Source organism: Phoenix dactylifera, unplaced genomic scaffold, assembly GCF_009389715.1.
Source record: "Phoenix dactylifera cultivar Barhee BC4 unplaced genomic scaffold, palm_55x_up_171113_PBpolish2nd_filt_p 000304F, whole genome shotgun sequence".
Classification (NCBI taxonomy): domain Eukaryota; kingdom Viridiplantae; phylum Streptophyta; class Magnoliopsida; order Arecales; family Arecaceae; genus Phoenix; species Phoenix dactylifera.
The window spans coordinates 442909-459695 of NW_024067778.1; the positions used below are offsets into that span (position 1 = coordinate 442909).

Genomic DNA, 16787 nt, shown 5'->3' on the forward strand with positions numbered 1-16787 from the left:
GAAGGTTCAAATGCAAACAGGCCCATCGCCGGCATCATCAACACCATCCGGGGCAAGGCCTCGGTTGGAGAAACCTCAGGGGAAGGAACCTTCTCGAAGCGCCTACGCGCCTTGGAAGCCATCTCCTTCTTAGATGATGATCTGGAGGGAGTCGAAACTCCCCACGATGATGCCGTTGTCATCTCTATGATTATAAATAGATTTAATGTAAAACGCATCTTAATCGATAATGGAAGCTCGGCGAATGTTTTGTATTTCAATGGCCTACTGTAAAATGGGGATGACAGAGGAGCAACTACGGAGGATGAATGCTCCATTGGTCGGATTTACTGGGGATTCAGTCCCAGTAGAGGGCGAGGTCGACCTCCTGGTCACGGTCGGGCTCGCCCCCTGCGAAAGTACCGTGAGGATGGACTTCCTTGTGATACGCCTGCCCTCGGCCTACAATGTCATCCTCGGAAGACCAGGTCTCAACGCCCTCCGAGCAGTGGTTTCGACTCGCCACTTGCTCGTGCGATTCCCCACCAGCCAAGGAGTTGGCGAAGTTCGTGGGGATCAGACGGTAACCAGACGATGCTACATGGCGACTCATGAGGCGAAGCAACCAGCTAAGGTGCCTATCCCAACAACCGACCAGCCTTCAGCTAAAGCTCTGGAAGCACGAGTCAGCCCTCAGAAGGAGCGGGTAGAGCCTGGTGAGCTACTAATCCAAGTTCCTTTGCGTGAAATTTTTTCCGAGCTAACCGTGCAGGTCGGCTCTGGCCTCAATGAGTACGAAAGAGATCGCCTCGTCAACTTCTTGCGAGACAACATGGACGTCTTCGCGTGGTCGCCCGCGGATATGCCGGGGATAGATCCAGAGATCATGGTCCACTGGCTCCAAGTAAAGCCAACCTGCAAGCCCGTGCGACAAAAGAAGCGAGGCGCCGCCCCCGAACGACAACGAGCAGCAGCCGAGAGGTTAATAAGCTCCTTGAGGCTGGCTTCATCCGGGAAATATCCTACCCGGAGTGGCTCGCCAATGTGGTCCTCGTTAAAAAAGCCAGCGGAAAATGGCGCATGTGCGTGGACTACACCGACTTGAATAAAGTCTGCCCAAAGGACAGCTTCCCACTCCCCAGCATCGACCAGCTCGTGGACTCCACCTTGGGGCACGAGCTATTGGCGTTCATGGACGCCTTTTCGAATACAACCAGATCCGCATGGCGCCAGAGGACGAAGAAAAGATGGCCTTTATCACCGACGGGGGCACTTACTGCTACAAAGTAATGCCATTCGACTTAAAAAATGCCGGGGCAACTTATCAAAGACTGGTCAGCCGGATCTTCAAAGACCAAATAGGCCGAAACATGGAGGTCTATGTTGATGATATGCTGGTAAAAAGCAAGGCGGCGCAAGATTATGTGACCGACCTCGATGAAGCATTCTCCACACTCCGAAGGTACCAAATGAAGCTCAACCCAGCCAAATGTGCATTCGGAGTCACCTCCGGCAAATTCCTTGGTTTTATTATTACACAACGGGGAATCGAGGCCAATCCTGAGAAAATCCGAGCACTCCAAGAGATGATGCCTCCGAGGACAGTCAAGGAGGTACAACGGCTCACAGGCCGAGTTGCAGCTCTCGGGAGATTCATCTCCCGCTCGGCCGAGCACTGCTTCCATTCTTTGCGGCACTAAAAAAGCCAAAAAATTTTCTATGGTCGGACGAGTGCCAACAATCTTTTGAAGAGCTCAAGCATCTTCTGGCCTCCCCTCCCCTGCTCACAAAGCCTCAACAAGGTGAACTTCTCTACCTGTATCTAGCTGTTTCCCCTGTAGCAGTAAGCTCGGTCCTGGTCCGAGAGGAGGGCAAGCTCCAAAAACCAGTGTATTACACCAGCCGGGTCTTGAGGAATGCTGAGACCCGATACAATAAGCTGGAGAAAACTGTTTATGCCTTGGTTATCTCAGCACAAAAACTCCGGCCTTATTTCCAAGCCCACACAATGGCCGTGCTGACCGACCAGCCAGTAAAGCAGATCCTGCAGAGATCGGACCGCGCAGGCCGGATTACTAAATGGGCCATCGAGCTCGGGAAATTTGACCTCGAGTACCGACCCAGACCGGCGATCAAAGCGCAAGCACTCGCCGACTTCATAGTCGAGTGCACTATACCGGACGAGGTCGAGCCCGAACCCGAGCCTACGCCAACAAAACAGACCCGAGTTTGGCATGGACCTTACATGTCGATGGCTCTTCAAACTCGGAGGGTAGCGGAGCGGATCTCATCCTCACCAACCCGGAGGGGGTGGTCGCTGAGCAAGCCCTACGCCTCGAGTTTTCTGCTTCCAACAACATGGCGGAATACGAAGCACTCGTCGCCGGGCTCAAGCTAGCCAAAGAGCTAGGAGTAAAAGACCTGGAGGCCCTCAGTGATTCTCAGCTCGTCGTCAACCAAATCCTGGGTGACTTCGAAGCAAGAGACCCCACAATACAAAAGTATCTTCAGAAGGTACGAGATCTCGCCTCGTCCTTGGATTCTTTCCGCATTCAACATGTTGCCAGGTCAGAGAATCTCAGGGCCGACCAGCTGTCAAAGCTGGCGTCCTCTCGCATAAGCGAGCTCCCTAAAACGACGGCACTGGAGTATCTTCAAAAACCCAGTACGGAGGAGCCCGAGCAGGCCCTCTGTGTCGAGCTCGAGCCAAGCTGGATGGACGAGATCATCAACTACCTGCAAGACGAAGTCCTCCCCAATGATGAACGAGAGGCTCGCAAATAAAGCGCTCCCGCCACCCGGTACATATTGTATGAGGGAAAGCTTTATCGGAGATCTTTCACCTCTCCCTCCTCAGATGTCTTCGACCAACAGAGGCCGATTATGCGATGCGCGAAGTCCATGAAGAATTTGGCGGAAATCATCTGGGAGGACGGGCATTGGCCCATAAAATTTTGCGCCAAGGATACTATTGGCCGACACTCCAGAAGGATGCTGTGGACTTCGTCCGAAGATGCGACCGATGCCAGAGAAATGCCAATATCCAACGCCGACTCGGCTCCCTTACTTCTATCAGCTCTCCTTGGCCCTTCGCCCAGTGGGGAATTGACATTCTAGGCCCTTCCCTCTGGCTACCGGGCAAAGGAAATTCCTGGTCATCTCCATCGACTATTTTACAAAAGTGGGTGGAAGCCGAGCCACTTGCCCGGATCACCGAGCAGAAGATGCGGAACTTCGTCTGGAAGTCAATAATTTGCAGGTTCGGGCTCCCTCGCATCCTCATATCCGACAACGGCCGCCAGTTCGACAACCTCCATTTAGAGAATTCTGCTCCGAGCTTGGCATCGACCACCGCTTCACCTCGATCGCCGCACCCTCAAACAAATGGAAAAAACCGAGGTAACAAATCGTACTAATCTTGCAGGGGCTCAAAGCCAGGCTCGACAAATCCAAAGGACAATGGGTCGAAGACCTATACAATGTTTCTGTGGGCTTACCGGACTACATTCCGTGTTCCCACGGCGAGACCCCCTTCAACCTAACGTACGGAACAGAAGCAGTCATCCCATTGGAGATCGGACTCCCTTCCCCAAGGGTAGAGCATCATGATGCCAGCTCCAACTCCTCACGGCTCAGGAACAACCTCGACCTGATCGAGGAACAAGGGAGGCCGCCCGAGTTCGCATGGCAAGGTACAGCAAAAGACAGCTCGTACTACAACGCCAGGGTCAAAATCAAATCCTTCAAAGCAGGGGACCTTGTCCTCAGAAGAGCCGAGGCCTCCGACCAACCGAGCAAGGAAAACTGGCTCCAAACTGGGAAGGGCCTTACCGAGTCACACGCATTCGGCGACCCGGAACTTACAAGCTGGAGTCTCTCGACGGGACTCCCATTCCACAAAGCTGGAGTTCTGAAAATCTCCGCGTGTACCACCAATAGAACCCCGAGGGGTCCCCCACTATTTAACCATAAATCTCATTTTATGAACAGCTTGTGCACTTGTTCGAACTCACCAAATCTCCTAAATTGTCTCAAGGTGCCAGGCTCGTTCTTCCTACCCCAACCACGGTCGGGATGCCCCGATTCAGGCGGGATGCGATCTTTACCGGCCAACGAGCTCGGCTCGTTCTCCATCGGCCAACGAGCTCGGCTCGTTCTCCATCGGCCAACGAGCTCGGCTCGTTCTCCTACCCGACCACGGTCGGGATGCCCCGAAACAACGGGATGTGGTCTCCACCTACCAACGAGCTCGGCTCGTTCTCCATCGGCCAACGAGCTCGCTCGTTCTCCATCGGCCAACGAGCTCGGCTCGTTCTCCTACCCGACCATGGTCGGGATGCCCCAAAACAACGGGATGCGATCTCCACCGACCAACGAGCTCGGCTCGTTCTCCATCGGCCAACGAGCTCGGCTCGTTCTCCTACCCCGACCACGGTCGGGATGCCCCGAAACAACGGGATGCGATCTCCACCGACCAACGGAGCTCGCTCGTTCTCCATCGACCAACGAACTCGGCTCGTTCTCCTACCCGACCACGGTTGGGATGCCCCGACTCAGCGGGATGCGTTCTCCATCGGCCAACGAGCTCGGCTCGTTCTCCATCGGCCAACGAGCTCGGCTCGTTCTCCATCAGCCAACGAGCTCGGCTCGTTCTCCATCAACCGACAAGCTCGCCTCAACTTAATCTCCTGTTCGCGATCAACGAAAAGCCCAGTGATTGGCCAGCAAATTGGACTTCTATCTTATCGGCATCCCCAAGAACGGACCCCGAGCAGAAGAGCGTCTTCAGTAGCCAGGCGAAGTTCTTAGCCTCGGCATAATACGCTCACGGTAACCAGGTACCCATTCAATTAATGTCTACATTATTTATTTTCATTCTCGGATTTTTCTATCTTATCGCGTCCCCAAGAACGGACCCCGAGCAGAAGAGCGTCTTCAATAGCCAGGCGAAGTTTTAGCCTCGGCATAAGAACGCTCACTGGTACCAGGTACCCATTCAATTAATGTCTTTACATTAATTTATTTTCATTCTCGGATTTTTCTATCTTATCGCGTCCCCAAAGAACGGACCCCGAGCAGAAGAGCGTCTTCAATAGCCAGGCGAAGTTCTTAGCCTCGGCATAGGAAGCGCTCACCGGTACCAGTACCCATTCAATTATGTCTTACATTATCCATTTATTTTCATTCTTGTTGATTAATCCGATCATCCGCCTCGGCAACCCGAGGTCCGGGCTCAAAGTTCGCTGAAGAATTTTAAGTCCAATGTCCTAAGGGCTCGGTCGAATTCTGAGCTAAGCTCGAAAATCCCCCCCGAGCCCGAGCACGTCCTAGACATAAGCATCGCTACATTACTGATCTTAGGACCTAGGCTCGGCTGTGCCGAGCCAAAGCGCAAGTCCAGCTATGTGGCGGACGAAGTTGGAGCCATAGAGCCCAATTCCTAGGAGCCTAAAAGCGGATCCAAACGAAGTTCACCGAAAATCAAATCAATTTAGCACAAGCCAAGTCGCAAGTTATAGCGAAATATGTATATCCATTTCAAAAAGGCCCGTTAGGCTAAGTACAGAGCTCGGACTTAACCTTAACAAGTATAGAGGCCACTCCGGCTTACAAAAAACAACTAAAAAATTACCACTCAAGGCTCGGGCTCGGCGACTTCAGGAGCAGTTGGCTCCTCTGCGGTCGAGGCCTCTTCCCGGTAGCCCCAGCAGCGTCGGGAGCCGCCTCGGTGACCTCGAGAGCAGCCTCGCCCGCTTTAGCTGGACCCTCCTGGTCGGCCCTGGCAGAGGTCGGAGCTTCTGCCTCCGCCTCCGAATCTTCAACCCCTGCTCCTGCTTTGAGCAAGTTCAGATCAAAATCCGGGAAGAAGTCGCCGCAGCTGGGTTACGGAAGTCCTTGAAGCTCTGGGAAGAAGCCCGTTGACGCCCTCCTCTTCCATTAAGTCGCGAAACTCTTCCGATTCACGGAAGAGCTTGACAGCCGTCTTGGACCTGCTCCCGAGCCTCCCTCTCCCGAGCCTCATGATACGCGGCTTTCCGCTCAAGGTTTCTTATTTCCCGCTCAAGCTCTAAGGTTCTGAGGCGGGCATTCCCCAACCTCTTGCTCGCGGGCGGCCAGCACCAGCTCGGCCTCGGCTAAACGAGCCTGCCGCGGCGCGCACTTCGGATCTCGCCAACGTGTGCGCGCCCTTCTCCTCTTCGAGCTCGCCGGTCAGAGCTCGAACCTCGTCCTCGGCCGCTCCGATCCTTGCCTGGAGCACCTGGCGCTCGGCCTCGGACGCCAGGCACCTTGCCTCGGCCTCCTCGTGCCCCCGCTGATGCCTCCGAGCTCGCTCCCGGTAGTCTTGCACAATGTGCATCATCGTCTCCGTCTCATGCAGATGCTGTAAAAAAGAGGCGTGAGAAACGTGAGAAATTAAAAATAAAACTTTTACGTAACTATACATGTAGGAAGATTAACTTACCCGGACGGCAGAACAAAGAGTGGAGTCCATGAAGGCATTGTAGTTCATGGACCGAATTTTGGCCTGGTCGGCTGGAAGCAGCGCGACCCGGAATATTTCGCGCGCCCACTTGAGGATTGGTCAAGGGCCCGAATCGCCCTCGAAGACCGACCAAACGGGAGCGAAAGGCACCCCGCTCCCCGTGGGCCCGACGAGCCCGGAAGGCCACCCTCGGCTGACCTAGATGGGAGCCGGCCCCGTAACCCCTTGGCTTGCTCCCCGGCTTCGGAATTGGAAGGGCTGGGGCTGGACAGGCGGCCGATCTGATTGCTGTGAAACTGGAGCAGGGCGCCGCGAGCGCCAAACTTGCTGAACTTCCTCCCTGGTCGGCGATGGGGGCCTCCTGCCGGCCAGGGATCTGCGAAATTGGCGCCGAGCACGGGAGCGCTATCGTGGCTCCACCAGAGGCCGCGCCCTCCCTCCGACCAGCTTCGGAGCGTGCGGGGTGAGGAGCGCCCGTCTCGGCCGCCGCGGTCGCCGAGACCTTCGCCTTCTTTCTCGGCTCGGTCGACTCTTCCGAGAGCTCGGCCGCCCTCTTTTGGAACCGGGCGTACAAAACCTCGCTCTTGGTCACCATCTTTGCGATATCTACAAGGACGAGCAGGATTAGAATTCGAAACTATAACAAAATGGAAAAGACACCCTACTGTTACCCTTACCATGGGGACGCGCCGAGCTCAGGCCAACGTTCACTAGAGCGTCCTCACTTATGAGGCCGTTCAGTAAGATACCGTCCCGAGGCTGCGGATGGTGTCGATGATCCCCTGCTCACGCGGAAAAAGCTTGGAAACTTTGTTGACGGACCTGAGCTGGGTCGGCCCCCACCTAGGGTCAAATCTCCATGTCCGTTCAGAACCTAGGAAGAAGAACTTCTTCTTCCAGTCAATGAATGGACGAAGGAGCACCCTGAAAGAGTAGCCGACCCGCCCGAAGGGCGATATAAAGCCACTCTCCGTCTTCCGGATTCGACTTCAACACAAAAAGTCGCCGAAAAACGTTAACAGAGGTCGGAATCCCATGCAGTAGACACAGCGACAGGAAACCGACCACTGTCCTCCAGGCGTTCGGAGCAAGTTGCGCTGGAACCAACTGGTATTCCATTAGCAACTCATTCACGAATCCGTGAAGAGAAAATCGTAGGCCGGCCCAGAGTTCCTCCAAGTACACTCCGATCCGGCCTACCGGGGGATTAGTTACCCGATCCCCCCGCCTGGCGGGCTCCAACCGGAACCCTTGTAGAGCAAAAAACCATTCCTCGGTCATTTCCACCTCCAGGACACTCATGGTGGACTCGACTTCATTCGGACCGGAACCCATTAAGAAGAAGGAAAACGGATTCTGGAAGAAAAAAAAAAAAAGAGAGAGGGGAAAGGGACCTGCGAGGTGCCGGGGACAAGAAACTTCGGACTGAGAAAAGCTGAGGGAAGAAGACAGTAAAGAGCAGGAGGAAGCCAGGTGAGGATTTATATAAATCCCTCCAAACGGCCCAGATCAACGAGGAAAAACGCTGTTCCCCGTTCGGATTACGACACGCATCAACCTAAAAGACGGAACGCCACATTTATTTCGGGTTGGCGCTTCGAACACAGAAGCGCCTCATCGAATCATACGGCCCCATCATGAGCCCACGACGCGAGGACGCTTCGGAGAAGGCGTCCCAATAATGAGGCATTTTTGGGAAAGAAGAGACGCCGCCTATTAAAGGCATCTCGAAGCGCCCAATAATTTAAAACGCGCGACAATTTAAAAATTTCCATAATTCATAATGACCCAACTGAAACTACTTCCCGCGTTCAAGCTGGTAGCCAGCTGGAACTCAGAAGTCGGGGTAGTGTTGGAGGAAAAACCCAAATTCAGTCAGTTTAGAGGCGCTCGGCTGGAGAGCGCCGACCAGGAAGGCGCTCGACCAGAGAGCGCCGACCAGAAAGGCGCTCGACTGGAGAGCGCCGACCAGGAAGGCGCTCGACCAGAGAGCGCCGACCAGAGAGGCGCTCGGCTGGAGAGCGCCGACCCAGAAGGCGCCGACCAGAAAGGCGCTCGACTGGAAAGCGCCGACCAGAAGCAACCCCGCCACAGTACACTCCGCTAGACGACCTGCTCGGCACGGCACCTGTACCAGGCCCGTGCCTTAGCCGAATACCCAATCTCCGCCTAATCCTCCAAAAGATCTGACAACTAAGTACATGACTCCACTACAATCTGTCACCATCCCTAAGTCATCAAGGCACAAGATCTCCGCAGGAACTCAGCACGACCTGACATTAATGCATAAGACCCCCTCAGGCCTCCGATGCACTGAGTCATTAAATGAACACGGCTCAAGACGATCTCCGGATCACTGAACCATCAAAGCATATGGCTCACCCTGACCACCGGTCCACTCAGCAATTAATGCACTTACCGTCTATGAACCCAAAGCCACCACGGCCGGCGGTTCAACCACCCCAACAGGTCCGATCAATCGTGACGGCTCCCTGACTCCGGTCTGATTCGGCCTCATTCTCCACAACGCCATTAATGAGCGTGATCGTGCCCAATTATTACAAAAGGAGACAAATTCCTCTGCCACCTCCCAGGTAACACAATATCTCTCTATAAGAGGGAACCTGGGGGAGACCACCACGACAGGACCAAAAACAAGGGGATTCTCCTCCTGGACTCTCCCCACATATTAGCCCCCTCTGACTTAAGCTTCGGAGGGCCGGCGCCGGAAAACCCGGCCACCGGCTTTCTTGCAGGACTTTTCAGGAGGACGCCACCAGTCGACGTACCGCCATCCACCGCCCCGGCAGCGGAGCTCCTCCCCTCTTGGTTCGCGGCAGCCCCCGGGTCCAATTTCCAGTAACAAATGTCTTAATATCAAAAGCAACAATATTTATCAAATCTGCATCCTCCCATCCTATATTGTTCAATACTAGTGAATCATAGTTGGTTAAGAGTTTCAACCTTTGAAAAAACTCAGTGGCATATCTTGTCTTAAGGGCATGTTGTGATTGCATCAAAAATTGAGTAGGAGACAAAACCATTTCACTACATGCAATATATCCAACACATAGCATTAGCATGGCAAACAATTATCACTCCCTTTTAACTTTGCATTTGGCTAAATTTAGGCAGGCTATAACTGAATAATAAAATTTCTTTTACACAATTACAATAAGGAAGCCATAAATATAAAAAAAATAATACGAGAATGTTCCAAATACTATCATAGTAAACAACAAAATCAAAAGAAGGAAAAAGGTGGCTAACACCTTGTCTAGACCAGCCCTTTAGTCCATCCAATGCCCATATCTCAAAGAAATCCGATGGATCTAGATGATGGTAGACCAAACCTGGGCACACAATAATATTACTCTTTATGTATATATCAACTAATATTTATGATGGATCTAGTGTGACAAAGAGGTCAATCCATTGAAACATTTATTTATTATTCAACTATTTGACTAAGATCCAATGGTTGATCTTTCAAGTGATATTTATTTGGGAATTAGAGAAACCATAATCCCTAAGACTCCCACTCTTATTGCATCCACCTTAATAATCCCCCTTCTCTTTTCCAACCATTCCAATCCCCTTCTCTTCTCCATTTGTCCACCACCTCCATGTTTGCCTCCCTCTCCTATCTCTAGTTTTCCCCTTTTCATCCTCTCTTCAGGTCTTCTCCATGTCTGGTTCCATCTTTGATCTCTCGTCGAACTTGACCTCACCTATAAACATTTTGAGCTAAGCTTTAATAGAGCCTACCTCGCTCAAGTTTGGCTCCTGTCGACCCCTACACCCGCCACCTCACAAAAATCAAGTTATTTACTCTTTTGTCAATCATGGAGAAAAGAAAGCATCGGAACTTTAACATCACCATAATGGAGGATCTAAGGGCACGTTTGGTTGGAGGGAGTTGGGCTTTGAAATGAAAATGGGAACAAGTGACTTCTATTCTAGTCGTTTGGTTGGGGTCTTCCCATTCCCATTCCAATTCCAATGGGGAATGAGAATGCCCTAATCCTCCAAAATCTAATTCTGACTCTCCTCCAGATTCAAATCTCATTATGATTCTGATTTCGATTTCAATCACGAATCAAATACGTTGGAGAATATGACAATTTTGATTCCCATTCCAATCTATTTTGATTTCAATTCCATTTCTAATTCCGATCACGAACAAAACATACCTACAAGTTTATACTTTATTAGCAAGTATTGAAATTGATGATTCTCAATAAGTTTTTTGGTAAATTTAAAATAATGAAATTATGAAATGGCTTTCTAAAGCTGAATGGTAGAATTAATATTATTGAGAATGTGACCTTGAAAGTCATAATCTACACTCATTTTTAATAAAGGATTTTGGTTATGACAAAATAGATAACCATCCTATTTTATCTCAAATTTGGAAATTCTAGGATTTAAAGGAGTAGATCCCTGCAGATTACACATGCAGTATGTATTGCCACCTTCACATACTATTGTAATGAGAGATAATGATGCATCTAACAAGGAGGAAATGGATTTTGATAAATGAAAGAAATATCATCTTATGTTAGCTAATAATTGCGGTAACATTACATCCATCAAGTTGTTCCACCATTTAGGTGTTTTCAAATCCAAAACTATAATAAGAAATCCGTTAACATCTTAATAATATTAAAGATACTTGACCTATCTCGTCCATGCTAGACCATAATTACCATATGGACCTGATCCACCATAGATCTAAAATGAAATCACTCCATTTTCTTTACTCTTTTTTTTTTATGTATTATAGCAACACGACCTAGGATGATTTCATCCTACATCCATGGTGGATCTGACCCACCTAATAATTTCTCCATGCTAGAAATCAACTACGAGCCACAACCTTTTAAGAGGAGCACTATAGATTTTTTTTTCTCTAGTTGTTGTGATGCAGCACTGTCACGGGAGAAGTGGCTGCAATGGTAATGAGTCACCCGGAATGGTTGTGACTGTTGTAAAATAGAGTGACAGAGGAAGAGGAAAAAAGAAGAGGAGGAAAGTGAGAGAGGAAAATAGGTAGAGAGGAAGAGAGAATAGGGAGAAGAGGAAAGGAGGAAGAGAGCAGGAGAAACGTGGGGGGAAAATTATTAAACCTTCATTAACCCTAATCATGAAAAAAGTTTCCTATATATAGGGCCCAAATACACAATTTGCATAAACCCCCTTACACAGAAATAAATCTTAATAAGCCCACAAATAACACAAATAAACCACAAATAAGTCCTAAAATGCAAATAAGCCCAAAAATAAATAAACCACAAATAAGCCCTAAAATGCAAATGAACCCAGAAATAAAATAATAAAATAAACATGCAAATAAAATGGTGGCCTAGCTGATGTCCCCATCATGTTGTTTAAGTACTAGGTTTTAATCAAAGCCACTACAATGTTGGTTTGTGGAAATTCGCAGCCTCATCCAGTTCACCAATATCTCACAAATGGAGTTGATCCAAAATGAAAAAAGAGTGCCGGCATTTTTTTTTCCTAGATTATAATTTTCTCTAAAAAGAGAAAATTGAGTCCAACCCCTGGATTAACCACCATTTTATGTTTAATCTGCATTGACCTAAACTTTATTTCCCATCCAGTTATTTTGGTAATTTTATTAAGAGGTATGCGAAGTGTGAAAGGCGTGTGAAAACAAGTCTACTTATATATAAGAGGTTAATATAAAATGCTAATCACGCGGGATCAATAGTTGACCTGGATATGCCATGTCGTCAGATTGCAGAAAATCCTAAAAAGTTGGGCTGCTCTCTCTCTCCCTCCCTCTTACTGAAAGGACTTGTCACCAAACCCTCAAATTTTACCAAAAAAAAAAATACACCTAACAATTCCCTACCAACTAACCACTGACAATATCTTCAACTATAAGTGTCATTATTCCTTCTCTAACTGTAGGTTGCATCCTCTAACTCCTCCATGGCCTCCTTCCAATCTAATCCTCTCCTCCTTTTCCTTCTCTCTTTGATGGCCGTGGTGGCCTCAGCCTCTGGTAGTGAGTTCAAACTGGGAGAAGAGAAGGCGACCCGCCTCCACTTCTACATGCATGACATCCTTAGTGGTCCTAACCCCACTGCCATCCGGGTCGTGCAAGGGCCGCTGAATTTGACGGGGTTCAACTTCAACTTTGGAGATGTTTTTGTGATGGACGACCCACTGACAAAGGGGCCAAACTCGACGTCGGAGCTCATCGGACGGGCCCAAGGCTTCTATGTGTTTGCATCCCAGGATTCAGCTGACATAGCTTTGCTATTAACAACCAACCTTGTGTTCAAGGAAGGGAAGTACAATGGAAGCACGCTTTCCATACTGTCGAGGGATGCTATCTTTGCACCGGTGAGGGAGTTGCCGGTGGTCGGAGGGACCGGCGTGTTCCGTCTGGCTCGAGGCTATGCTCTGTTGAAGACCTTCTCATTCAACACCACCTCGGGTGATGCTGTTTTGGAGTTGGATGTTTATGTCATGCACTATTGATATGTCATTGCTTGTTGCATGTTCTCTCTCGCTAGTTTACTTTGTTCTTGGATCGAATCCTTGATGTCTGATGGTTCTTTCTGATAATCGTTAAGTGGCTTTGAATAAAATTCTCACTTGTGATGTTTATAATACTTTTGTTATTCATCTCTCTCCAGCATTTGTGTTCATATTTGATGTTTTTGTGCAAGATACTTCTAGCTTGCAAAGAAAATGCACCCACATTTTGCCTGGTGCACATCGAAGAAAACAAAAGACGTGCAGGGCCATACAGAACTGATTTTTATCTAATGCAGGCTAAATTTTATATTGTTTCTTCCTGTAGAAGAAATTTTATATTATTACAAGATTAGTCCTTTTTTATTTTTTTTTTAAAAGATGAGTCCTTGACTTGGGCTTGTAATTTGATATTGTTCCAGGCCAGCTCATTAGCTCCGGTCTGCAGTTTAATATAGTTTGAAGGCAGACCCTTGAGTGATTCGGCATATTTAACAGATGTACTGTATACTATTTTACTTTTTATAGATTACTACCCATTGGTTACCATTGAAATTGTAAAAGATTTTTGAAAGAATTGTCATAGTTCTTTTAAAATTTTATTTTCTATCAAAGGACACTGCCTATTAGACTTCTAGGTGACCACTTTTACTATGGTAGATTGATTTACTAGAGCTTCTTGACAAACTCAAGGAAGTTCAATCATTAATGCTAGTTGGGAGAGGTTTAGTTAGAGCTTTTTTTTAGATAGAGTTTCTAGATTGTTTCATGGATTTTGTTAATGATTTTATTTTTATTCATGTTAGAAGAAAATAGTTCTAGTTAAAGCTGTATTCATTCTTGTTGAGAAAATATTATGGGATTGATGTATATTGGTTAATTTGAGATTTCATACACTATTAATTTTATGGAGTATAACAGTTGGAAGATTTTATCTAGCATATGATTGTAGGAAACTATTTGGTTTTAGTAATTATGCATAATAATTTTACTCATGCTTTGAGAAATTTATAGGTAGTCATGTACCTAAACATATATAGTAACTGGGTTTGGTCATGAATGCATCTAAGTTCGTTGATGTATTCAAGAGGCATCGACATTGAGGGTGCATTTGCATGGTTGCTCGTATTTACACACTTGAAGTCACTTTACGTAGGCAGGAACTCACCTCAGGTATTTGGTTGCCCTAGAATGGTCAAAGAGGCCTAAGCAAGTCTCCACTGTATGAAGAAATGGACTAAAAGATAATTAAGGTGACTTCTTTTAGTGAAGAGCCAAAGTGATCACTTCGATGAAGTGACTCTTCCTGCTTTTCCAGTAAGCCCTCTATCTCAAAGCTCGATTAGAGTTGGTGGTGAATAGATTTCCTTCTCCCAACTTTATAAGGAAGGAGGGAATGGGGAGTACTTCGATTTTTGAGAAGAAAAGCATGGGATCTTCTTCGCTCGTTTCCTCCCATGCACTTGTGCTTCGCTTGACTACTTATTCCACTGAATTTCCAAGTACAAATGGGAAGATATATATGAAGGCTAATCTAGCCATAACTCAATATGGTGTAAACAAGACGAACACAAGCGAGCTAGGCCTGGCTGAAGCTTGGCGTTTTCGTAATTGAGTCAAGCTCGAGCTAGCTCATTTAATCTCAAGACGAACTGGAGGCAATAGACAGCTTTTTTAGAAAAAATAATAAGAGCTTGTCAGTAATCACTGCATTCAGGAGGAGGAAGGAAAAGATGGCAGTGAAGCAAGCTGTAAAAGAAGATGAATGGAAAAAGAAATGGGAGAGAGAAGTGCACAATTTTGTGGTTGGGGAGCTTTGGGTCTTTCAACCAAAGTAGGATTTTTGAGTGTGGAGTCATTGATTTACATAGAGATTCGGATTGGTATTTATAGACTACCCAGTATACCAACATTGCACCAAGTTAAAAGTTTGACATTCAAATTTAGTTTAGAACGTTGCTCTTCTTTATTCCTGAAATATCTCCCACAAAGCCTCTGTCACATGTACCATCCCATATTATGTGCAGCCACTTAGCAGATTGTTTGACCATATCAAACACCCCAAAGCCAATATAACCAAACAAGCACTCTAATTTTAGTTAATGCATTAATTATCAATTAGTAATAAAATAACAAATGTAAATATAATAAGGTAGAAAATATAAATAAGCACTCCATTGATCAGCAGCAAGGATAAATTAATAGAGATGGCTGATGAGGAGGCAATGAGGGAACCTAGGAAATAGCAATTAGCACTTGCTACTTAGCTTGGTGATGAATGAGAATGGTAATGGGCTGCTGCTAATTATATGGTTCTTTGAAATGCTGTCTGACTGCCACCAGGTATAGTATGCCTAGGAAATAATGCTATTTTTATCGCCTGAAGTTGAAGCTGTGGGTGCAGATGAGCCAACCCAAGTATATATCATGCTACTCAGACTTGCTCCGCATCGGGTTGTCTTTCGTATCCGCCATTGGATCACCTACTATATAGATCTTAAAGCACTTCAAACTCCATCATTCATCCACCTGCACACCTCTCAAAGTGAGCAGTGGATGATCCCATGACAGATTCGTGCATAGGAAGGTGAGTCTTTAGTTCGCATGAATCATTCAACCTCAGTCCTCGGATTAAAAGGGTACTATAGATAAAGGCATGCTTGATAATAGATAAATGCTCAACTTTGGCTCGTATTTTAACTGCATGAGCTTGACATCGGAGTTTGTTACTAGGCTTAGCTAGCCAAGCTTCACAAAATTTTAGGACTTCTGACTTTGTTGTTTATTATATGAGCCTTAAATAAACTTTGAGCTTGGCATGTTCAATTAACTTGATTAATTTGCAAGCCTTACTCAAGGAAACCATGCTGCGCCAACCTTCTCATGAGGGATATCTTTTATTTATCAAGGTAAAATGCTTTGGGATGCCCATTAGCTGGGAGATTAAAAGTTTAGCTGCTAATGCTGGCTGCTTAATTATTACATTAAGTTCTATAAATTACACCAATCTGCTTTCCACATATGTAGGAATTATTAGTTGCATCAGATTTACTATGGACCAGTCTAACCTATATAATAGTAATTTTTTTTCTTTCTCTTTATTCTTTTATGTGTAATAGTCATATAACCTAAGATTAATTTATTAGTAGTTTAGGATGGATCTGATCCAATTATTTTTTTTTTTTTTGAAAGACTTCTCTGCATTCCCTGGCATTAGTTGTGTTGTAAACCGTTGACTACGGAGAAGAGCAGTTGTAGCTGGGCAAGAGTTGACTTGGTTATAGGTGGGGCAATTATTAATAGATTTTGGAGGACCGCAGGAAGCCTGACATGTTACCATTTATAGTTGCTAGAAGGAATGCGCGGAATTTTTAGCAAAAAAAAAAAAAGAAAAAGGAATGCGTGGGATCATGGATCTCCCCTTTGACTCTGGAAGGAGAGAGGCAGGTGATGGCCTGGCAGTTGACTTACCTTATAACGTTACGCGCTTTAGACTTCTAGGGATAACGTTAATTAAATCTATTAAACAAAAAGCCGCATGTGCATTAAAAGGAAAAAAGCCGACCAACCACGTATCTGTCCAGATCCATTCAGTTTATATATTTTTTTTAATAAATTTGATTTGGTATTAATTGAATATTAAAAATTTGATTCGATTAGAAAATAAATTCAAGCTGATCCGATCCAATCCAACCGATACATCAGCTTATATTTTATTTTTTCTTCTAATCGAAGTTTTATGTTTAAATTTAGTCCAACCTATTAGCCCAATTCATTGGACATCAATTCTATATAATATAAATTTTTTATATTT

The 16787-nt window shown here is 46.8% G+C and overlaps 1 protein-coding gene across 1 annotated transcript; it reads left to right on the forward strand.

Moving 5' to 3' along the window:
• The first annotated feature begins 12384 nt into the window (after positions 1-12384).
• LOC103695523 (pterocarpan synthase 1-like) lies at positions 12385-13110 on the forward strand. The gene has a single exon (XM_008776883.4). It carries the CDS (start codon positions 12422-12424, stop codon positions 12974-12976), a length of 555 nt encoding a protein of 184 aa, XP_008775105.3. The 5' UTR covers positions 12385-12421; the 3' UTR covers positions 12977-13110.
• The last annotated feature ends 3677 nt before the right edge of the window (positions 13111-16787 follow it).

Coding starts and splice junctions, on each gene's coding strand:
- LOC103695523 (XM_008776883.4), top strand. CDS start 12,422: ATGGCCTCCTTCCAATCTAATCCTCTCCTCCTTTTCCTTCTCTCTTTG.